The 24,232-nt window shown below is 46.9% G+C and overlaps 1 protein-coding gene across 1 annotated transcript in view; it reads right to left on the reverse strand.

Annotated features, from left to right (window-relative positions):
• Nucleotides 1-431: 431 nt before the first annotated feature.
• Nucleotides 432-24,232, reverse strand: part of LOC134346107 (neural proliferation differentiation and control protein 1-like) — a 31,396-nt gene continuing 7,595 nt past the window's right edge. The window contains exons 3-8 of the mRNA XM_063047406.1: nt 20,831-21,022; nt 19,022-19,088; nt 13,439-13,505; nt 10,437-10,516; nt 9,978-10,077; nt 432-2,057 (exon numbers count right to left, since the gene is read on the reverse strand). Of these exons, the coding sequence (XP_062903476.1) occupies nt 1,983-2,057; nt 9,978-10,077; nt 10,437-10,516; nt 13,439-13,505; nt 19,022-19,088; nt 20,831-21,022 (581 nt within the window). The 3' untranslated portion in view covers nt 432-1,982. The remainder of the gene's footprint in view (nt 2,058-9,977; nt 10,078-10,436; nt 10,517-13,438; nt 13,506-19,021; nt 19,089-20,830; nt 21,023-24,232) is intronic.

The raw sequence follows: 24,232 nt of genomic DNA on the forward strand, positions 1-24,232 counted from the left end.
GAGTAGATGTGGAAAGGTGGGAGAGTCTAGGACAAGAGAGCACAGCCTCAGGATAGAGGAACGCCCATTCAAAACAGAGATGCGGAGAAATTTCCTTAGCCAGAGAGTGGTGAATTTGTGGAATGTGTTGCCACATGCAGCTGTCGACAGGTCGTTGGCTGTACTTAAGGCAGAGATTGATAGGTTCTTGATTTGACATAGCATCAAAGGTTATGGGGAGAAGGCTGGGAAATGGGGTTGAGGAGGAGAGAAAAAGAGGATCAGCTGTGATTGAAAGGTGGCGCAGACTCGATGGGCATTGAGAGTAGGGCACGGGGGAAGTGTTCAAAAGCACCTGCTCACTTCACTGCAGTAATGCATATACAGAAGGCTGCACTACAGCCTGCACTCAGAAATTGCAGGTGCATCCATTGTCACAGAGGCCAGCGAAATCATGGACTTTTATTATGAACTGCATTGAGCTTGGTCACCGAAATTCCCATTGCCAGCACCTCCCGCTTAAGCTTAAATCAAGCAATATTTCAGCAGCAAGTCTGGCCTCATCTGTATGAAGAGTTACACAGCTTAACGTTCCTATTCTATAAGCAGACTTTCAGTGCAGGGTAACGGGAGAGCGTCCAGCTTAGATACCAAATTTTCGGGATTGATGATCGTGCTGCCTTTCTTTTATTTCTTGGTTTCACGGTTAACAGGAGAACTGGAGAATTTCAGAATTGTATGCTTTGATAATAAATCAACCTTTGGACCTCTGAGATGCTCGTTTGCTTGAACCCATTGCCTAGAACTAAGGACTGTGGTCTTAGGGTAAAGACTGGGCAGTTAAGACTGCGGTGAGGAGAAATTTCTTCTCTCATTGGTTTGCACAACAGTCCTCATGGAGGGAGCAGAAGTGGAAAGGGTAAGCAATTTCAAGTTCTTGTGTGTCAGTAACTCTGAAGATCTATCCTGGGCCCAACACATTGATGCATTAAAATGACGGGATGCCAGCAGTTATACTTCATTAGGAGTGAGAGGAGACTCAGCCTTAGTAAATTCCGCAGAGGTACTGCGGAGTGCATTCTAACTGGCTGCATCACCATCTGGTGTAGAGGGGCCACTGCACAAGACCAGAAAAAAGCTGCAGAAAGCTGTAAACTCTGCCAGCCCCATCATGGGCAGTAGCCTTCCCACCGTCGAGGACATTTTCAAAAGGCGATGCCTCAGGATGGAGGCATCCATCACCAGGATGACACCACCCAGGACATACCCTCTTCACATTATGACCGTCAGGAAAGAGGCCTGAAGACATACAATCAATGTTTTGGGCACAGCTTCTTCCCCTCCACTATCAGATTTCTGAATGGTCCATGAACCCATGAACAGTACCTCACTATTTTTGCTCTCTTCTTGCCCTAAATTTTTGCATATATTTCTCATTGTAATTTGTTGTGTGCTTTATATATAGCGCTGCCCCGCTGTTGCAAAACAAAATTCACAACATCGGTCAGTGAAAATAAAGCTGATTCTGAGCGTATGTCTGGAACTATCTGATTCTGTGGATATTCAGTCACTGAGTAAACTGGACTCTAAGTTTGTTCTAATTGTGTTATTTCTGATAGAAATTGTGTACAATATATGTTTAATTTGTTTTTGTGAAAGCTGCTGATAGGATACTGCGTGTGTGCGATGCTGCAGCATGTTGAGTTTTTCATTGTACCTGTGCTGATGACAATAAACTTGACTTTCACTTCCCAACTTTAACCTTGACTTTTCTATGGAACTAAGGGATCCAAAAACAGTGCAGTTGTGTGGTGATGAAATAGCCACTCAACCGTGACTTTACTGAATGGTGGAGGTGGTACGAGGAACCAATCACATGTCCGTATTGCCAGGGATGACGATACCCCCATCGCTGACTTTTCACCTCCGATCATGTTACAATGTTGGGAAGTTTTGTCAACCCCCAGCTCTCTGTAAATTGGTGAATTTCAAAGATCCAGTTCCTACTGGTGGATGGATGGGCTGCCATGGTGGACAGAGGCATCGAACAGAGGGTTGTGAATCTCCATCTCTCCCGTCTGAAATGGAAGATCAAATAAATTGCACATATTATCCAATCGGGCGGCACAGCAATGTAGCAATTAGCTCTACATTTTACAGCACAGTTGTAAGATCAGTGTTTGATTCCCACTGCTGTCTAAAGGGAGTTTGGGCATTTTCCCCATGACTGTGGTTTCCTCCCACATTCCAAAGATGTATGAGTTAGTGTCAGTGAGTTGTGGGCATGTTATGTTGGTGTCAGAAGCCAGGTGACAATTGTGAGCTGCCTCCAGCACAATCCTCACTGACACGACGACGCAAATGATGCCATTCACCGTATGCTTCGAAGTTCATATGACAAATAAAGCTAATCTCTAAATCTTTATAACCAGATTGGTTGCATCCTAGTCTGGAGCGGCAAATCAAATGCACAGGAATGTAAGAAGCTGCAGAGAGTAGTGGAGCTGATTGTGGACTTCAGGAAGGGTAAGACGAAGGAACACATACCAATCCTCAAAGGGGGATCAGAAGTGGAGAGAGTGAGCAACTTCAAGTTTCTGGGTGTCAAGATCTCTGAGGATCTAACCTGGTCCCAACACATTGATGTAGTCATAAAGAAGGCAAGACAGTGGCTATACTTTATTAGGAGTTTGAAGAGATTTGGCATGTCAACAAATACACTCAAAGACTTCTATAGTTGTACGGTGGAGAGCATTCTGACAGGCTGCATCACTGTCTGGAATGGGGGCACTACTGCACAGGACTGAAAGAAGCTGCAGAAGGTTGTAAATCTACTCAGATCCATCTTGGGCACTAGCCTCCAAAGTACCCAGGACATCTTTAGGGAGCGGTGTCTCAGAAAGGCAGTGTCCATTATTAAGGACCTCTGGCACCCAGGGCATGCCCTTTTCTCACTGTTACCATCAGGGAGGAGATACAGAAGCCTGAAGGCACACACTCAGTGATTCAGGAACAGCTTCTTCCTCTCTGCCATCCGATTCCTAAGTGGACATTGAAGCTTTGGACACTACCTCACTTTTTAAAAAATATACAGTATTTCTGTTTTTTGCGCATTTAAAAAAATCTATTCAATATACGTAATTGATTTTCTTGTTTATTTATTATTATGTTTTATTTTATTTATTATTTTTTCTCTCTCTGCTAGATTATGTATTGCATTGAACTGCTGCTGCTAAGTTAACACTAAGTGATACTAAACCTGATTCTGATTCTGATCAGCCCAAAACATCACGGACACACCCCTCCCCAGCATCAGTCACCACAGGAGATGCTGGCCAAATATATCAAGGGGACATCCCACTCCAGCATCTCATGTTATCTATGGGAGGTGCTGGCCCAATACATCACAGGCACATCCCACCCCAGCATCTCATAGTAACTACTGGAGGTGCTGAACTAATGCATCAAGGGGACATTCCTCCCCAGCATCTCATGTTACCTACAGGAGGTGTCGGCCCAATACATCAGGGGCACTTCCCTCCCCACCATCACTGGTACCTACAGGAGATGCGACCTCAAGAAGGCAACATCCGTCATCAACAATCCACACCATCAGGGACGTCTTCAAGAGGTGGTGACTCAGCACCTGTCATTGAAGACCATCTTTGTCTGGGACATACCCTCTTCTCATTACTACCATAAGGAAGGAGGAACAGCAGCCTGAGGCCACACTGCGATACAGGTACACATTCTTCCCCTTCGCCATGAGATTTCTGAAAGCCTGTGAGCTCTACCTCGTCATTCTTTTGTTTTTAGCAATATTTATTTATTTATTTTCACAGTTTATAGTAATTTTTAGTCTTTACTCTATACAGCTGCCACACATCAGCATATTTCATGTTATTTAAGTTGGTGATAATAAATCTGATTCTGATTCCCAGGACAAGCGGTTGCCATGGTAGTGTAGCGTTAACGCGGTGCTATTACACCTCGAGACGTTCTGAAGTGCGGAGTTCACTTCCGGCGCCATTCCGTAAGGAGTCTCTGTGTGGGTTTTCCCCGGGTGCTCTGGTTTTCTCCCACCGTCCAAAGGTTAATTGGGTAATTGCAAATTGTCCTATGATGAAGCTACAGTTAATCGGGGTTGTGGGGCAGCTTGGCTTGAAGGGCCTATTCTGCGCTGTATTGCTAAATTAATAGGTAACTAAACAAATAAATATATCCATTTTTCTCAGACTCGGATCAATGACTGAACCTCCACAATATTCCAGGGTGGAGAATTCCAAAGATTCGGCACCCTCTGAGGGAAGACATTTCCCCTCATCTCCGTCCTATGTGGATGAAACATTTCAGACTCTAAAGGGACTTGACAGGAGAGGATTCTTCCTCCTGTGGGAGAACCTGGGGGGGGGGGGTTCACCATTCATAAAGAAGTGTGTCGATATTTCAACTGGAGGTCAGGTGCCTTTTCTCTCTCTCAGAAAGTGATGAATCTTTGCAATTCTCTTCTTCAAAGGGCGTTGGGGTTGAGGCAGTAAATAAAGAGATTCCTAATACTTCAAGGAATAAAATGTTGAATTATTTTAAAGTTACAGCGCTGTTAAGAAGGCACATGGTGTGTTGGCTTTCATTAGTTGGGGACTGAGATCAAGAGCCATGATGTAACTATGTAGCTCCATAAAACCCTGGTTAGATCACACTTGGAATGGTAGCCTCATTATAGGGCGGATGTGGAAGCTTTACAGACGATGCAGAGGAGGTTTACCAGGATGCTGCCTGAGATTAAGGAGCATGTGTGAGGAAGACAGGTTGAGCAAGCTTTGGCTTTCCTCTTCAGAGCAGGAGTTCTCACCCTTTTTTTATGCCATGACTCCTTACCATTAACTGATGGGTCCATGGACCCCTAGTTTAGAGAGAAGGAGGATAAGAGGTGACTTGATAAAAGGCGTAGTCATAGAGTAGTACAGCACAGCACAGGAACAGGCCATTTGACCCATATAGTCCATGCTGAATCCACTTAAGCTGCCTACTCCAATTGACCTATACCTGGACCAAAGCCCTAAATATCTCTATTATCTATGTATCTATCCACACTTCTCTTGAGCATTGAAATACAGCTCACATGGACCACTTGTGCTGGTAGCTCATTCCACACTCTCGTGACCCTCTGAATGAAGAAGTTCCCCTCATGATCCCCTTAAATTTCTCACTTTCACCCTTAAGCCATGACCTCTGGTTCTAGTTCCACCTAACCTCAGTGAAAAAAGCCTCCTTGCATTTACCCTGTTGATACCTCTCATAATTTCTATCAAATCTTCTCTCAATCTTCTATGTTCTAAAGAATACAGTCTTAACCTATTCAATATTTCCTGATAACTCAGGTCCACCAGACCCTTCAACGTCCTTGTAAACTTTCTCTGTACTCTTTCAGCCTTGCTTACATCTTTCCTGTAGGTTAGGACCAAAACTGCGCACAATACTCCACATTAGGCCTCAACAACATTTTATACAACTTCAACATAACATCTCTTCTCCTGTACTCAAATCATTGATTTATGAAGGTGAATGTGCCAAAAGCTTTCTTTGTGACCCTATCTACTTGTGACACCACTGTCAATGAATTATGGACTTGTATTCCCAGATCCCTTTGTTCTACCGCACTCCTCAGTGCCCCACTGTTCACCATTGAATTGAATTGACTTTACTACTTACATCCTTCATATACATGATGAGTAAAGGTCTTTATGTCACGTCTCCATTTAAATGTGCAATGTGCAATCATAGTAATTTATAGTAATAGAACAGTCAATGTACTATAGAGGACACTCAAGTCAGCGTGAGTTCCTCAGTCTGATGGCCTGGTGGATGAAGCCATCCCAGAGCCTGTTGGTCCTGGCTTTTATGCTGTGGTACTGCTTCCCGGATTGTAGCAGCTGGGCTGTCCGCACCACTCTCTGCAGAGTCCTGCAATTAAGGGAGGTACAGTTCCCATACCAGGCAATGATGCAGCCAGTCAGGATGCTCTCAGTTGTGCCCCTATAGAAAGTTCTTAGGATTTAGGGGCCCATACCAAACTTCTTCAACCATCTGAGGTGAAAGAGGAGCTGTTGTGCCTTTTTCACCACACAGCCAGTAGGTATAGACCACATGAGATCCTCGGTGATGTTTATGCCAGGAACTTAAAGCTGTTCATCCTCTCAACCCCAGCTCCATTGATGTCAATAGGGGCCAGCCTGTCTCCATTCCTCCTGTAGTCCACAATCAGCTCCTCTGTTCTTGCATGTAGGACCTACCCTGGTTGGTCTTACTGAAGTGCAAAACCTCTTACTTGTCTGCATTAGATTCCATCTGCCATTTTTCATCCCATTTCCCAGCCGATGCAGGTCCCTCTGCAAGCTATGATAGTTGTCCTCACCGTCCACTACACTCCCAATCTTGGGATCATCTGCAAATTTGCTGATCCAGTTAACCGCATTATCATCCAGATCATGGATATAGATGACAAATAATAAAAGATCCAGCACCGATCCCTGTGGCACACCACTGGTCACAGGCCTCCTACTACCACTCTCTGGCTTCTCTCACAACGCCGATGTTTAAGTGTATAAGATGATGAGAGGCATTGATCGTGTGGATAGTCAGAGGCTTTTTCCCAGGGCTGAAATGGCTGCCACAAGAGGACACAGGTTTAAGGCACTGGGGAGTAGGTACAGAGGAGATATCAGGGGTAAGTTTTTGACTCAGAGAGTGGTGAGTGCGTGGGATGGACTGCCAGAAACGGTGGTGGAGGCGGATACGATAGGGTCTTTTAAGAGATTTTTACATAGGTACATGGAGCTTAGAGAAATAGAGGGCTATGGGTAAGCCTAGTAATTTCTAAGGTAGGGACATGTTCAGCACAGCTTTGTGGGCCGAAGGGCCTGTATTGTGATGTAGGTTTTCTATGTTTCTATGTTTAATCCAATTTACTATCTCACCTTGAATGCTGAGTGAGTGAACCTTATTGACCAACCTCCTATTCGGGACCTTCTCAAATGCGTTACCAAAGACCATGTCAACGACATGCATTGCCTTGCCTTCATCCACTTTCCTAGTTAGTTCCTAGAAACACTCCGTAAAATTGGTTAGCCATGACCTACCACTCATGAAGCCATGCTGACTGTCCTTAATTAGTCCATGTCAATAGATCAAATGTACAGCCAGAGGCTTTTACCCAGGGCAGAAATGGCTGATACGATCTGCCACATAACAACATGTGGTGCATACATACATAACATACGGAGGTTCGGCATGTCATCGAAAACCTTGGCAAGCTTCTATAGATGTGAGGTGGAAAGTGTGCATTACAGCCTGGTACGGGAACATCAATGGCTTTGAGTGGTAAATCCTAGTGGCTTTGGCTCAGTACATCACTGTTAAAACCTTCCCAAACATTGAGCACATCTACATGAAACATTAACGGAGCAAAACAGAATCCATTATCAAAGATCCTCACCACCCAGGCCATGCTCGTTTCTTGTTGCTGCCATCAGGTAAAAGGTACAGATGCCTCAGGACTCACACCACCAGCTTCAAGAACGGTCACTACCCCTCAACCATCAGGCTCTTGAACAAAGGGGGATCACTACACTCATTTAAGGACTCTGTTCTATTGTTATTTCGTGCTTATTATTTATTGCCATTTATTTATACCTGCATTTGCACAGTTTGTTTACAGTTTCTGATGTTTACAGTTTACTGTTCTATAGATGTGCTAAGTATGCCCGCAGAAAAAAAATCTCAGGGTTGTATGTGATGACATGTCTGTACTCTTTTGCTTCGAACTTTTATTTCACGACATATGCCAGTGATGTTAAACCTGATTCTGATGAATCATGTTAAGGTAATTGGAGGAGCATATGGGGGTTGTGTCAGAGGCAAGTTCCTTACCCAGAGACCGGTGGGTGCATGGAACACACCTGCCAGGGGTCCTGGAAGAGGAAAACTCTAACGGTTCAGAAACCTTTAGATAGGAATGTGGATGATGGAAATAGAGAGGGCTAAGCAGGAGGAAAGAGTTAGATTGATCTTAGAGTAGGTGAAAAGGTCAGCACAACATTGTGGGCCAAAGGGACTATACTGTGCTGTCATGTTTCATCTTCTATGTTACCAGTGGTAGGACAGAATTAGATGTGACCTTATTAAATGGCAGTGACAAGAGGTGCTGTGTGGTATTGTCCATTTGCCTGTTGTGTCATGCAGCCATAAAACACTACAGTACAGAAGCAGGCTCTTCGGCCCATCTAGTCTCTGCTGATCTGTAAATGTGCCAAGTCGGATCATATCCTTCCAACCATGTACCTATCCAAAGTTCTCTTAAATGTTGAAATCGAGCTTGCCTCCACCACTTCCACTGGCAGCTCTTTCCACACTCTCACCACCCCCTGGGTGAAGACGTTCCCGCTCATGCTCCTCCTGGTGTACATATGGTCATTTTGGAGGACGAGGCAGAGAGGGCTGGAGGGGCTGGGGGAGAGAATGCCAGGGTTTCTGGGCTGAGCAACTGAAGATCAGGCTGCCAGGGGTGGAGAGATTCAAATTGGGCTCAGAATTAGAGTTCAGAGGTGGAAGGGATCGAGAGACGAACACGAAGTTTAGTGGAGTTGTGGGCAGCATAGAGGGCTGTCAAAGGATACAGCAGAAGGTAGATCCATTAGAGATATGGGCAGAGAAACGGCAGATGGAGTTTAATCCGAGTCAGTGTGATGTGTTGCTCTTTGGGAGATCTAATGTAAGCAAGGTGAAAGCATATATGGGCATACGTACAGAGTCAATAGCTCACAGAAAGTGACTGCACACGTAGATAGGATAGCAAAGAAGGAAAAGGGAATGCTTGCCTTCACTGGTTAGGGCAGCGAGCATAAAAATACAGAAGTCATGTTGCAGCTGTATAAAACAAGTCAGGCTCCATTTGTATTGAGTGCAGTTCTCATTACCCCCATTACAGGAAGGATTTGGAAAGGCAGCAGAAAAAGTTTCCCAGGATGCTGCCTGACTTGGAGAGTATGAAGAGCCGGTGGGCAAATTTGGGCTGTTTTCTTTGTAGCACTGGCGACTGAAGGGAATCGTGAGGGAAATTATTGGAGGCATAGAAAGTGCAGACTGAAACTTTCAGGGTAGAACTGTCAAATACTTGAGGATATACCAGAAGGAGGAAGTTTATAGGACTGAATTAAAAATTTAATGTGTGGAACAAATTTTTTTCCCCCATACAGAGAGTGCTGGGTGCTGGGAATGCATAGCTGGGGTGGTGGTAGATGCAGATATGAAAGAGGCGTTTAAGGGGCTGCTAGCCGACGCATGAAGACACAGGGATGGAGCGATATGCAACATGCACAGGTAGAAGAGGTTTACATTTGGCACTGAGATTTGGGCCGAGGTGCAGTGCAGAGAACTGGGGGAATGCGGACCTCACTGGGAGAGGGAAGGCTTGAGAGGAGAAACAGTGGAACGTTTAACGGGGAAGGGAGGATCTACTGGCGGGAGCTGAGGGAGCACAGACTCCAGTATGGATTTGTTGGGCCAAGTGGCCTTTCGCAGAGCTGTAAATATTCTGTGTAACTGTTTACTTACAGGTTTATTATCACTGACATACAGGATGCATGAAATTTGTTGTTTGCGGAGCAGCACAGTGCAAGACATAAAAAAAATTATAAGTTACAATAAACAAACTGTGCAAAGGATGTATATTGCGGTAGTGTCCATGGATTCCTATTTCATTCAGATATCTGATGGCAGAGGGGAAGACGCTGTTCCTAAAATGCTGAGTGTGGGTCTTAAGGCTCCCGTGCCTCCTCCATGATGGTAGTGATGAGAAGAGGGCGTGTCCCAGGCGGTGAGGGTCCTTTGTGATGGATGCTGCCTTCCTGGGGAACCACCTTTTACACAAGTCGATGGTGGAAACATTGCCAGTGAAGGTCAGAACGGGAAAGGAAATGGGTCCTCGAGTGAAACCTTACCGGTGCCAAACCCGGACACTCGTACACCATGTATTCCTCATTTCCATTATCCGGCTCTGATTCCATGTACGTCTGATTCCTCTTCACCTTGGGTTTGCTCCTGCAACAAAGGGGGCAACCGTCATGGTCAAGAAGTGAGAGGTTTGGAGGCTCAGGCTGGAGTACCCCAGGAGAGTCTGGAGTTTCCTGCAGTCTTCACGTCACATCATCTCACGTGGACAGAGAGTAGGGGAGGAGTGAGAGAGACGGCCCAGAGGGAGGGGGGAGGGGGAGGGGGAGAGGGGGAGAGAGGGACTGGGTATGAATGAGGAAGGAGACCTGGGGAGTGGCCGAGAGGAATGACAAAGATGCTGTGAGTAGCTCACAAGTGTCTGAAATGGTGGAATCTGCAACTACACCAGGCCTCGGGGGACTTTTTTATTCATGGTGAGGAATGAATGCTGGTGCAGGAAGACTCACTCTCCCAAAGCCTGGATGACTTTCTTCTGGTGCTGATAGTGGCTCCTCTGAAGCTTTTCCGCAATCCTCCTGTCAATGAACTGAGAAAAGAAAAGGGAACCTTCTTAGTGGAATCAAGTTCGTGTTTCCTCATGGAAGAAAGCCATTCAACCCATTATAACTATATAACAATTACAGCGGAAACAGGCCATCTCGGCCCTTCTAGTCCATGCCGAACCCTTACCTTATCCTATTCCCACAACCTGCACTCAGCCCATAACCCTCCATTGAACCAGGTCTGCCCTGAATGGAGCAACATTGTGACCACTTTGCACTACAATGATTTTGCCAATTTTTAAAAATCTGATTTTGGTCTTTCTGGCATAATTTTGCAGAATTTATGGTACGGTGAGAAGGTGGCAGAGGCAGATACAGTTACAACATTCTAAAGATGTTTGGACAGGCACATGGATAGGAACGGTTCAGATGGATGTGAGCCAATGAAGGCAAATAGGAGAAGTATCTTGCCTGGCAAGGACAAGTCTGTCATCAGGGACCTCCCCCACCCAGGTCATTCTCTCTCCTCACTGCAGCCATCAGGAAGATGGTACAGCAGCCTTAGGACCCACACCACCGGGTTCAGGAACAGTTATTACCCCTCAACCATCAGGCTTTTGAACCAGTGGGGATAATTTCACTCAACTTCACTCACCCCGTCACTGAACTGTTCCCACAACCTATCAACTCACTTTCAAGCACTCTTCATCTCATCTTCTTTATATGTTTTTTTGCTTTTTCACTTTGTACTTACTATGAATGCCTGCCAGAAAATGAATCTCAGGGTTGTATATGGTGATATATATGTACTTCGATAATAAATGCATTTCTAAATGACAATAAAAGAGGACTGAGTGTTCTCATGATCTAAATTTACTTTGAATCAGGCTGAAGGGCCTGTGTCTGAGCTGTAAGACTCTATGAATAGTTTTCCTCTTGATTTATAACAAAGTCTTATTATATCTCAGAAATTTAGCAAAGGGAATCTGTGGAAAGCTACAGAAAGTTGTAAAATTAGTCCTCTCCATCGCGGGTATTAGGCTCCATAGTAGCAAAGACAGCTTCGAGGGACGGTGCCTGAGAAGGCAGTGCCTATCATTAAGAGCCTCCATCGCCCAGGACGTGCCATCTTCTCATTGCTACCACCAAGCCCAAAGACACATACTCAGCGATTCAGGAACAGCTTCTTCCCCTCGGCCATCTGATTTCTAAATGGACATCAAACACTACCTCAGTACTTTTTTAAATTTCTGCTTTTGCACCACAATTTAATTTAACTGTTTAATATATACACAGTACACTTGCTCCAACTCAGGATCTTCCTCTCTATATTTATCATGTATTGTATTGTACAGTTGCTGCAAAGTTAATGGATTTCATGACATATGCCGGTGATTCTGATACTGAAAGTTCCACAAAGGTGAACATCAGGATACGTCTCACAACACAGCACGTCCTCTTGTTTCCCCCTTCTCCTTGGATCCTGCCTGATCAGCGGAATCTTTCTACCTTGGCATTTCCAGCATCTGTTGAACGGTTCACTTCAACGCCCGGCCTGAAAGACACAGTGGCCTCTCTCAGCCTTGATTCTGCACACACGTTATGGTGGTGGTGGGGGGGGGGGGGGTGGGGGGGAGCTTGAATGCACGAGCTTCTGACTCAGAAGGAGGGGCTCTGTGAGCTAATTCCCCAGAATATCCATAGAAACCATAGAAAAACTACAGCACAGAAACAGGCCTTTTGGCCCTTCTTGGCTGTGCTGAACCATTTTTTGCCTAGTCCCACTGACCTGCATACGGACCATATCCCTCCATACACCTCCCATCCGTGTATCTGTCCAATTTATTCTTAAATGTTAAAAAAGAACCCGCATTTACCACCTCGTCTGGCAGCTCATTCCATACTCCCACCACTCTCTGTGTGAAGAAGCTCCCCCTAATGTTCCCTTTAAACTTTTCCCCCCTCACCCTTAACCCATGTCCTCTGGTTTTTTTCTCCCCTTGCCTCAGTGGAAAAAGCCTGCTTGCATTCACTGTATCTATACCCATCATAATTTTATATACCTCTATCAAATCTCCCCTCATTCTTCTACGCTCCAGGAAATAAAGTCCTAACCTATTCATCCTTTCTCTGTAACTGAGTTTCTCAAGTCCTGGCAACATCCTTGTAAACCTTCTCTGCACTCTTTCAACCTTATTTATATCCTTCCTGTAATTTGGTGACCAAAACTGAACACAATACTCCAGATTCGGCCTCACCAGTGCCTTATACAACCTCACCATAACATTCCAGCTCTTATACTCAATACTTTGATTAATAAAGGCCAATGTACCAAAAGCTCTCTTTACGACCCTATCTACCTGTGACGCCACTTTTAGGGAAATTTGTATCTGTATTCCCAGATCCCTCTGTTCTACTGCACTCCTCAGTGCCTTACCATTTACCCTGTATGTTCTACGTTGGTTTGTCCTTCCAACGTGCAATACCTCACACTTGTCAGTATTAAACTCCATCTGCCATTTTTCAGCCCATTTTTCCAACTGGTCCAAGTCCCTCTGCAAGATTTGAAAACCTTCCTCACTGTCCACTACACCTCCAATCTTTGTATCATCAGCAAATTTGCTGATCCAATTTCCCACATTATCATCCAGATCATTGATATAGATGACAAATAACAATGGACCCAGCACCGATCCCTGTGGCACACCACTAGTCACAGGCCTCCACTCAGAGAAGCAATTTTCTACCACCACTCTCTGGCTTCTTCCATCCAGCCAATGTCTAATCCAATTTACCACCTCTCCATGTATACCTAGCGACTGAATTTTCCTAACTAACCTCCCATGCGGGACCTTGTCAAAGGCCTTACTGAAGTCTCTTGAGTGCGTTTTCAACACTGGAAGATCCTCTTGGAGGCTTGTTGCTTTACCTTGGGCCATTTCCTCCCAGCCCTCCTGGATCCTTACCGGGGGTAATGGCTTCTGTGATCCTTCATAGACAACCTTCTGCGCCTGTCTCACCTCCTTCTGCAACCTGCAAGGAAAGAAACGGACAGCTGAGGACCCTCCTGCACCAAAGTCAGAACTAACTCACTGTCTTTCACATGCTCTGCGTGATCCGCTGGGATCCCCCTCCAGACTGGGGAGACAAAGTAGCGCAGCGGCTAGTTCAGCGCTTCACAGTGGGTCAGCTGTGAGATTAGCGTTCGATCCATAGGAGCTTGTGTGTTCTCCCCGTGAGTTTCCTCTGGGTGCTCCTTCTTCCTCTCACATTCCAAAGATGTACCCTGTTGGTGTTAGTGAGTTGTGGAAGCATAGTGTCACTTGCAGGCTGTCCCAACACAATGCCTGCTGATTTGAGTTGACGTAACTCACTACATTGTTTTGATATACAGTATATGAGACAAATAAAGCTACTCAGATTGATTAAAGTACAAAGTAAATTTACTACCAAAGTGTTATCATATACTACCCTGGATTCATTTTCTTGCAGGCATTTACAGGAGAACCTCTACTTTTCGTTCATCCCCTGTCTCTTAAGAATCTCTTAAATACTCCTAACGTATCTGCATCTACCACCACCCCTGACAGTGCGTTCCCTGAATTTAGCACTCTGTAAATAACCACAAGACCATAAGACATAGGAGCATAATCAGGCCATTCGGTCCATCGATTCTACTCCGCCATTCTATCATGGCTGAGTTATTATCCCGCTCAACTCCAATTTCCCGCCTTCTCCCCATGACCTTTGGTGTCTTGACTGACTAAGAACCTCTCAGCCTCTGCTTTAAATAAACTCGATGAGTAGGCCTCCACACCCATTGGCGGCAATGAATTCCACTGATTCACCACCCTCTGGCTAAAGAAATTCCTTCTCTCCTGTGTTCCAAAGGGACGTCTCTCGATTCTGAGGCTGCGCCCTCTGGTTCTAGGCACAGCCACTTTGGGAAACATCCTCTTCGCATCCACTCTAACTAGGCCTTTCAATACTTGGTAGGTTTCAATGAGATCCCCCTCATTCTACTAAACTCCAGTGAGTACAGGCCCAGAGATATCAAATGCTCCTTATATGTTAACCCTTTCATTCCTGGAATTGTTCTTGTGAACTTCCTCTAGATCCTCACCAACGCCAGCTCATCTTTTCTTAGATAAGGGGCTCAAAGCTGCTCATAACGCTCCAAGAGTACTCTGGCTAGTGCCTTATAAAGCCTCAGCATCACATCCTTCTCTTATAAGATTAATTCCCGCCTTAGTTTAAACCCTTCCCCAACAGCTGTAGGAAATGTGCCAGCAAGGATATTGGTCGCCCCCCCCCCCCCCCCGGGTTCAGGTGTAAGCTGTCTCTTTTGTACGGGTCATACCTTCCCTAGAAGAGATTGCAATGACCCAGAAATCTGAAATCCCACCCTCTGAGTTCCTCAGCCACTCATTCATGGGTGTCGTTGTCCTGTTCCTACCCTGACTAGCACATGGAACTGGAACTAATCCAGAGATCACTATCTCAGAGGTCCTGCTCTTCAACCTCTTCCGTAACTCCCTACATTCACTGTGAAGGACCTCTTCCCCTTTTCTATGTGCACTGTGCCCTCTGGCTGCTCGCCCTCCCTCTTGGGAATCTTCTGCTGCCGCTCTGACACATCCAGGACTCTAACACTTGGGAAGCAACTCACTATCCTGTCTTCTCTTCCGCGGCCACAGAATCTCCTGTCCATCCCCCTAATCATCGAGTCTCCTATCACTACCACTACCACTCTGCCTCATTTTACCCTTCCCTGTCGAGCAGCTCCTGTTCCTTGACCTTGGCAGTCAGGAGCTGACGTTGGCTGCACTTCCTGTAAATGTACAGTCGTCATCAGGAAGACTGTTAGAACATAGAGGTACCCTGAAATCTCAAATCTCACAGGAGCAGCGTTCCACTGTATGAACTAGCATCCTGTCTACACCTGTTATACCTTAGCTGGGGTGTTTCCATCCAGGGGGTCAGTGTGGACATGGTGGAGGATTACAAATACCTAGGGATATGAGTTGACAATAAACTGGACTGGTCAAAGAACACTGAGGCTGTCTACAAGAAGGGTCAGAGCTGTCTCTATCTCCTGAGGAGACTGAGGTCCTTTAACATCTGCTGGACGATGCTGAGGATGTTCTATGAGTCTGTTGTGGCCAGTGCTATCATGTTTGCTGTTGTGTGTTGGGGCAGCAGGCTGAGGGTAGCAGACACCAACAGAATCAACAAACTCATTGATAAGTCTAGTGATGTTGTGGGGATGGAACTGGCCTCTCTGACGGTGGTGTCTGAAAAGAGGATGCTGTCCAAGTTGCATGCCATCTTGGACAATGTCTCCCATCCACTACATAATGTACTGGTTGGGCACAGGAGTACATTCAGCCAGAGACTCATTCCACTGAGATGCAACACAGAGCGTCATAGGAAGTCATTCCTGCCTGTGGCCATCAAACTTTACAACTCCTCCCTTGGAGGGTCAGACACCCTGAGCCAATAGGCTGGTCCTGGACTTATTTCCTGGCATAATTTACATATTACTATTTAACTATTTATGGATTTATTACTATTTATTATTTATGGTGCAACTGTAATGAAAACCAATTTCCCCCGGGATCAATAAAGTATGACTATGACTATGACTAATGCTGCCTTCAAAGTCAGCTGAAGGGTTTGCCTTCTATGCTGATCTGTGATTGGTGGGGGAGTGGTCATGCCTGGCTCAATTTCAAGCCCATGGTGAAGATATCAGACCTCCCTACATTCCCCTTGATCTCATCTGGCTCCAGTGAGCAATGGACCTCTTAGAGCAGGGGTTCCCAACCTGTTTAATGCTATGAACCAATACCATTAAGCAAGGGGGCAGTGGACCTCAGGTTGGAAACCCCTGTCTTAGAGGAACATCTCCTCATATTCCCCTTGGGTAGTCTCCAACCTAGTGGCCTAAACATCAAACTCTCAAACTTCTGGTAACTCCTCCCCCCTCCATCCCTTCCCCCTTTTTCTTGTGTCTCTCTTGTACCTCCTCTCTGAAGGTAGGTTGATAATAAACCGGATTCTGATAAGACCAAGTCAGCATATGGACTAGAGATACCGAAGGCCTGTTTCTGTTCTGTAGTGCACTGTATCTCTGTGACTTTTCTCCACACCCACATGGCCCCCGTCACCCTGTTTCTTTCACCTCCCCAACCTCTCCATCTGCTCATCACTCACACGCTCCTCCCACTGGTTCCCTCTACCCTCCCTACCTCCCTCCCTTCATACCAGAGGTTCCCAACCAGGGGCCAATATCATTAAGCAAGTGGTCTGTGGAGCCTAGGTTGGGAACCCTTGCTTTACATGGTGCTCCACTTTCCTCTCCTATCAGACCCCACCATTTTCAGCTTTTTATCACAGACACATCTCACCTCCCAGCTTCTGACATCACTCCCACTTTCCCCTCCCTCATCTGGCCATCAGCCCGGTCACCTGGTCCACCCGTCGCCTGCCAGCTCTTGGTCCACTTTTTTATACTGGCTACCTTCCCTCTCTCTATCAGTCCGGATCAGAATCAGAATCAGGTTTATTATCACCGGCATGTGATGTGAAATTTGTTATCTTAGCAGCAATACATAATATAGAAGAGAAAATAATAATACATAAATAAATAAATTACAGTATACGTATATTGAATAGATTAAAAAATGTGCAAAAATCAGAAAAACTGTATATTTGAAGGGTCTCGACTGAAACACTGACTCTCCATTTCCTTCCACAGATGCTGCCTGACCCACTGAGTTCCTCCAGTACCTTGTGCTCCCAATTCCAGCATTTAGTCTCTCATGTCTTCAGAAAGGGACTATCCTGTCATTGGTTCATAAACAGATCGCCAACTAATATCAGGAACAATGCCACCCAGTCCTAGAAGGATCCTTAACGTCATAACTGTGCATTGAAGGATTATCAGGCAAAATCTGACTCCAAGGGTCCTGGACATCAGCATCTGAGAGGATCTACCCTGGGTGCAACACACCAATGCTACCATGGTGGAGCAGACTCGATGGGCTGAATGGCCTAATTCTGCTCCTGTGTTTTATGGTCTTATGATGAAGCCACACCAGCAGCTCTGCTTCATTAGGGGTTTGAGGATACTCCGTGTATTACCAAAGATTCTAGCAAATTTCTCCAGATGTAGCGTGCAGGACATTCTGAGTGGTTGGTTCACTGCCTAATCTGGAGGCCCCGATTCTCGAGATTGTGAGAGGCTGCGGAGGGCTCTGGACTCAGCCAGTTCCATCACGGGCACAACCCTCCCCTCCAGCGAGGGCATCTCCAAAAGGCGATGCCTCAAGAAGGCAGCATCCAGCATGAAGGTCCCTCACCGTCTAAGACAAGCCCTCGTCTCATTACAACCTTCAGAGAGGAGATGCAGGAGCCCAAAGACATACTTAGTGATTTAGGAACAGCTTCTTCCCCTCCGCCATCAGATTTCTGAATTAATCCATGAATCCATGAACACTTCCTCAGCATTCCTCTTTTGCACCATGAATGTTTATGTATTTATTGTTAAAACGTATAATAATTTATCTTGCCCGCACTGTACTGCTCCTACAAAACAACAAACTTCACAACTTATATCAGGGACAATAACCAGATTGATCACTGCAATCAATAGGCTGCAACTTCCCTTTCGGATTGCCTGTATGACCAGGCGTATTTGCAGTGTGAACTGAAGTCTTGAAGGTGCATGCTGGCAGCGGCGTGGCGTGTATGGGTCCAATTGAGCTGGCAGGAATGGGCCTGGGACCGGGGAAAGAGCCAATGTTTGGCCACTGCTGGAATGGACTTCGAGGCGAGGCAAAGTCGAGGTGGTGGGGTCCGGGCCTGGGTCCGAGAGCAAGGAAGAACCCGAGGTTTGATTGATTTAAGCACCGGGCCAAATTAGAAAAGACCCTGGTACGGGCCGCAATGAGGCAGTGGGGCACGGGCTCAGGAGAGTATCGAAGGGGTCGGGTCCACGTCCGGCAGTGAGGAACGACCCAAGCTTTGGATGGATTAAATGCCAGAGCAGATTGTAAAGGTCACGGTGTCGGGGCCAGAGGCAAATAGATGGGCAGGCCAGTTCAGCTTGCGGCTTTGTGAAGCTTACTTGACTCTCCACTGAACTGAGGCTGTGGTCTGCGACCAACGGGCTCCTGCATCTGCGGCAGTGATGACTGACTTCATGGCTGCGAACTCACTTTTGTGAACTTCAGTTCTGAATATTATTTCCTTACTTTTATTGTTTGCAGATTTGGGTTTTTATTCTGCAAACTGGGTCTTTTTTTTAATGGGCTTTATTGGGTTTCCTTGTCTGGTGGCGGCCTGTAAGGGGACAAATCTCACGGTTGCATACTTTGATAATAAATGTACTTTGAGTTTTGATTCCGGTTCTGGTCAAGGAGGTGGAGAAAGGGCAGCGGGGCTGCGGAGGGGATTCCAAAGATGACCCTGTTGGCCAGGAGACACTGGGGCGGGAACAGAAACAGGGCACAGAGACCTGGAGGATTCAGCCAGCAGGGACTCACCGGTACCAACATAAAGCAGCCACGACCAGTCCGCAGAGACCCGTCACTGCGCAGATGATAATCAGAGCTGAGGAGAGAGGGGGAGAGGGAAGGAGAGTTAGTGGACAGCGGCTCAGCGAGTGAACTCTGTCTCTACAGAGACCACCGTTACATGAGGCACCAGGCAGCCGAGGGCCGCAAAAGGGTTGTCCAAGGCAGACCTGTGGGAGGGGGGTAGTGGGAAAGGAGCCACAACAGGTCCCCTGACCCACTTCACCACCTGCTCCGAGTCCTGACCGGAACGTTTTCCCAATGGTTTATTTCTAAGACAGAGGGCATGTTGATACCACAATTCTGAGACCAGCGACCCAAACCCCCCACCCACCTGTCCTCTCATTCTCACTGCCATCCACTCCCCAGACATCGCCTCATTGTTCCACCTCCTCTCTCTCTACCCCTCTCTCCAAAGAGCCTTCTTTTTTCATCCCATTATCTCGCTTCTCCTTCCCCATCCTACCTCCTTACCAACTTCCTCTTTTCTCATTCGCTCTCCCACTGCCTCATTTCTTGCCTCCTCAGCTCCCTCTCCCCTCCTCCCATCTCCCCCACTTACACCACCGACTCTCCCACTCCTCCTTCACACCACTCCCTTCCTTCTCTAACCTCCACAACTCCCCTCTTCCCACTTTTCTCTCCTAAAGCCACCCTCCCCCATTTCACCATCTCTCCCTCCTTCCCCATCCTGCTGTCTGCATCTCCTCCTTTCTCTCTAACCTCCCCTCTCACACTTCCCCTTTCCCTCACTCTCTCTAACCTCTTCTCTAACTTCTCAACCTTGCTTCCCTTCTCTCTACCCCTCTCCCTCACTTCCTGTTCTCTCTAACCCCCCTCTCCCTCGCTTACCCTTCTCTCTAACCCCCTCTCTCACTCACTCCCCTTCACAACCCTCTCTCTAATCCCCTTGCTCCTTCACTTCTCCTCTCTCTCTAATGCCCTCTCCTGCACTTCCCCATCTCAGTCCCCCCACATCCCTCTCTCTCTAATGCCCTCTCCCTCACTTTCCCCTCTCTAACCACATGTCTTCCTCCTTTCTCTCTAACCCCGTCCCCCTCTTTCTAACCCCCTCCCTCAGTTTCCCTTTCTCTCATCCTCTCTCCTTCTTCCCACTTTCTCTCCCTCTCTCCCTCACTTCCCCTCTCTTTAACCCCCCTCACCTCTCTCTAACCCCTCTCCGTCAGTTCCCCTCACTTCACCTCCCTCTCTAACCTCGCTTCCTCACCTCACTCTCTCTAATCCCCTCCCCTCTCTCTAACCCCTCTCCCTCAGTTACTCTCTCACTAACCCCTCGCCCTCACTTCCCTTCTCTCTAACCCCTCTCTCCCTCACTCCCCCTATCTAACCCCTCTCTCCCTCACTTCCCCCTCTCTAACGCCTATCTCCCTCACTTCCCCCTCTCTAAACCCTCTCTCCCTCACTTCCCCCTCTCTAAACCCTCTCTCCCTCACTTCCCCTCTCTCTAACCCCTCTCTCCCTCACTTCCCCTCTCTCTAACCGCTCTCTCCCTCGCTTCCCCCTCTCTAACTCCTCTCTCTCTTCCTCACCCCCTCTCTTTAACTCCTCTTTCCTTCACTTCCCCTCTCTCTAACCCCTATCTCCCTCACTTCCCCCTCTCTAACCCCTATCTCCCTCACTTCCCCTCTCTCTAACCCCTCTCTCCCTCACTTTCCCTCTCTCTAACCCCTCACTCCCTCACTTCCCTCTCTCTAACCCCTCTCTCCCTCACTTCCCCCTCTCTCTAACCGGTTTCAAGCTGGCTTCCTGTTACCTTACCCATTGAGACCACGTCGTTCAGCAGCCGTGGCAGCCTCCTGCCCCCGTTCCTCCCTGTCACGGGCTGCGTGTCCGGTGTGATTTTCACGGTGGCCTGGGGTTCCGTGGCGCGCTGGTGGGCAGACGGTGAGCTGCGGAGGCCAGTGGCATGGCTGGTGTCGGTGGGCTCTGGGCCTGGTCCGAGGGGGGTGGCTGAAATAGCAGTAAACATACGAGGTTGTGAGTGGTGATTGCAGTCCCTGACCTACCCCAGTGCAACGGAACCTGCTCTCAGAGTATAAGCCAGGGCAGGCCACTGGGACCTAGATACACGCTGCACCATTCATCAAGATTGTAAATGAACATATTGCCATTGACAAGCCTCAGGGGAAGAAGGAAGAGCCATATGCAAAGAGAAGTGGCTGGTGTCAGAACAGAGGTGGAGTCACGTTGGGAAATATCCCCTCACACCAAATGGTCTCTGTGTTTTTTCATCTATGGGAAGCCGGTGATGCTCTCAAAGAGTAATACAGCGCAGAAGAAGGCCATTCAGCCCAGCTAGTCCATACTGACCCAGTTGCCATTATGAGCTACTCCCATTTGCTTGTGTTTGCAGCATATCCTTCGAAACCATTCCTATCCACACAGTTATCCAAAAATCTTTAAGTCTTGTTATGCCCACCACAACCATTCCCTCGGCAGCTCATTCCATACGTGAACCTCCCTCTGTGCAAAGGACTTTTAAATCTTTCCCCTCTCACCTTAAATCTATGCCATCTAGATTTCTTGGGGAAAATTAATTGTCTGTATTCACCTTAAGTACGCCGCCACCCCGCCCCCCCCGTGATTTTATACAACTCCTCAGTCTACCATGTTCCAAGAAATAATGTCCAACCTCTCCCTATAGAGCCATAAGGACATAAGACATAGGGGTAGAATTAGGCCATTCAGCCCATCGAGCCTGCTGCACCATTCCATCATGGCTGATTTATTATTCCTCTCAACCCCATTCTCCTTCCTGTAAGTTTTGATACCCTGACTAACTAAGAAACTGCCAACCTCCATTTCAAACATGCCCAGTGAACCCCTGTCTCTGGCAATGAATTCCACAGATTCACCACCCTCTGGCTGAAGAAGTTCCTCCTCAACTCTGTTCTAAGGAAACATCCTTCTATTCTGAGGCTGTGCCCTCTGGTCCTAGACTCCCCCACTATAGGAAACATCCTCTCCACGTTCACTGTAAGTAGGCCTTTCAATATTCAATGGTTTTTGAAAAACCCTTCATCCCACTAAACTCCAGTGAGTACAGACCCGGAGACATCAGACACTGCTCATAGATTAACCCTTTCTTTCCCGGGATCATTCTTGTGAACTTTCTTGGCACTCTCACCAATGCCAGCATATCCTTTCTTAGATAAGGAGACCAAAACAGCTTTAACACTCCAAATTCCTGGCAGCAACTTTGTAAATCTTCACTTCAGTCTATCTAGTCTATTGACATCTTTTCTATAACAGGAGGACCAAGTGTAGCCTCAGCAAAACTGTGGACAATACAGTCCAATCGAGCGTGTCAGTTTTTAGATTTTTTTTTAGATTATGAGGACACACAGTCCTCTTTTATTGTCATTTAGTAACGCATGCATTAAGAAATGATACAATATTCCTCCGGTGTGATATCACAGAAACACAGGACAGACCAAGACTGAAAAACTAACAAAAACCACATAATTATAACATATAGTTACAACAGTGCAACAATACCATAACTTGATGAAGAACAGGCCATGACACAGTAAAAAAAAGTTCAAAGTCTCTCAAAAGTCCCACATCTCACGCAGATGGGAGAAGGAAGAAAACTCTCTCTGCCATGCCTGAGCACAGTCTGACTCTGAGTCATCCGAAAACTTCGAGCTCTGTTCAGCCCTCCGACACCGAGTACCGAGCACCATCTCTGCCGAACGCTTCGACCTCAGCCTCGGTCGCCAGCAGCAGGCCAGCCAGGGATGTTGGGGCCTTCCCTCCGGAGACTCTCGATCGCACGGTAACAGAGGCAGCGAACCCGGCATTTCAGAAATTTCTCCAGATGTTCTTCTGCTTCTCACGTCTGTCTTCATCAAATCAGAATTGTGCATGGTGTCCTATTTACAAATACAATATCATTTCACCGGAGAGGCTATGCGCGCTGCATCGCGCCGCCATCTTCTCCTCCTGCCTCGATGTTTACAGTGAGAAAATGGAATTGAGACCAAAGATCCCTCGGGAATTGCCTGGTCCACCAGCTGCTTTGAGGTGGAGGACTCGACGATATTCAGGGATTCGTCTTCAAATCTGAGTGAATATGTCACAGTTGTCATCAACTTCATTAAGGCCTGGTGTGGATGAGTGTGTGACTTCAAGGACATTCCAGCTATATCCAAACTAAAAGCTGTGGATGAACCAAGAGTTTCATAGAGAGCTGAGGGCTATATCTGTGATATTCAAGACCAGTGATCCAGACCTATAAAATAGGTCTATGAACAACCTATTGAAGGCTATTTTAAGAGTGGGAAAACCATTCTGATTGAAGCTAGACAGAGAAGTGGATGCACGTCAGCTCTGGCAGGGTTTGCAGGTGCATACTTCCAAAGAGTGAAACCTAACATCATGATTGGTAGTGATGCTGCACTCCCAAATGAGCTCAACACCTTTTATACACACTTCAAAAGGGAGAATAAAACCGCATCTGTGCAAATCCCTGCAGCATCTGGAGACGTTGTGGTCTCTGTCTCAGAGGCCGACATCAGAACGTCTTTCGAGAGGTGTACCTGATAGAGAATTGAAAACCTGTGACAACCAACTTGCAGGAGTGTTCAAGGACATGTTCAACCTCTTACTACTGAGGTCGGAGATTCCCACCCTGCTTCAGAAGGGTGACAACCAGATCAGTGCCCAAGAAGGACAGGGTGAGCTGTACCAATGACTATCACCTAGTTGCACTCATATTGACTGTGATGAAGTGCTTTAGACCAGAAGACCATAAGATATAGGAGCAGATGTAGGCCATTCGGCCCATCGAGTCTGCTCCACCATTCAATCATGGGCTGATCCAATTCTTCCAGTCATCCCCACTCCCCTGCTTTCACCCCATACCTTTTGATGCCCTGGCTAATCAAGAACTTATCTATCTGTGCCTTAAATACACCCAATGACTTGGCCTCCACAGCCGCTCATGGCAACAAATTCCACAGATTTACCTCCCTCTGACTAAAGTAATTTCTCCACATCTCAGTTCTAAAAGGGTGTCCTTTAATCCCGAACTCGTGCCCTCTTGTCCTAGAATCCCTTACCATGGGAAATAACTTTGCCATGGGTAATAGCTTTGAGAGGTTAGTCATGGTCAGAATCAACTCCTGCCTAAGCAAGGACCTGGGCCTGCTGCATTTT

The sequence above is a fragment of the Mobula hypostoma genome, chromosome 5 (assembly GCF_963921235.1).
Source record: "Mobula hypostoma chromosome 5, sMobHyp1.1, whole genome shotgun sequence".
In the NCBI taxonomy this organism is placed as follows: Eukaryota; Metazoa; Chordata; class Chondrichthyes; order Myliobatiformes; family Myliobatidae; genus Mobula; species Mobula hypostoma.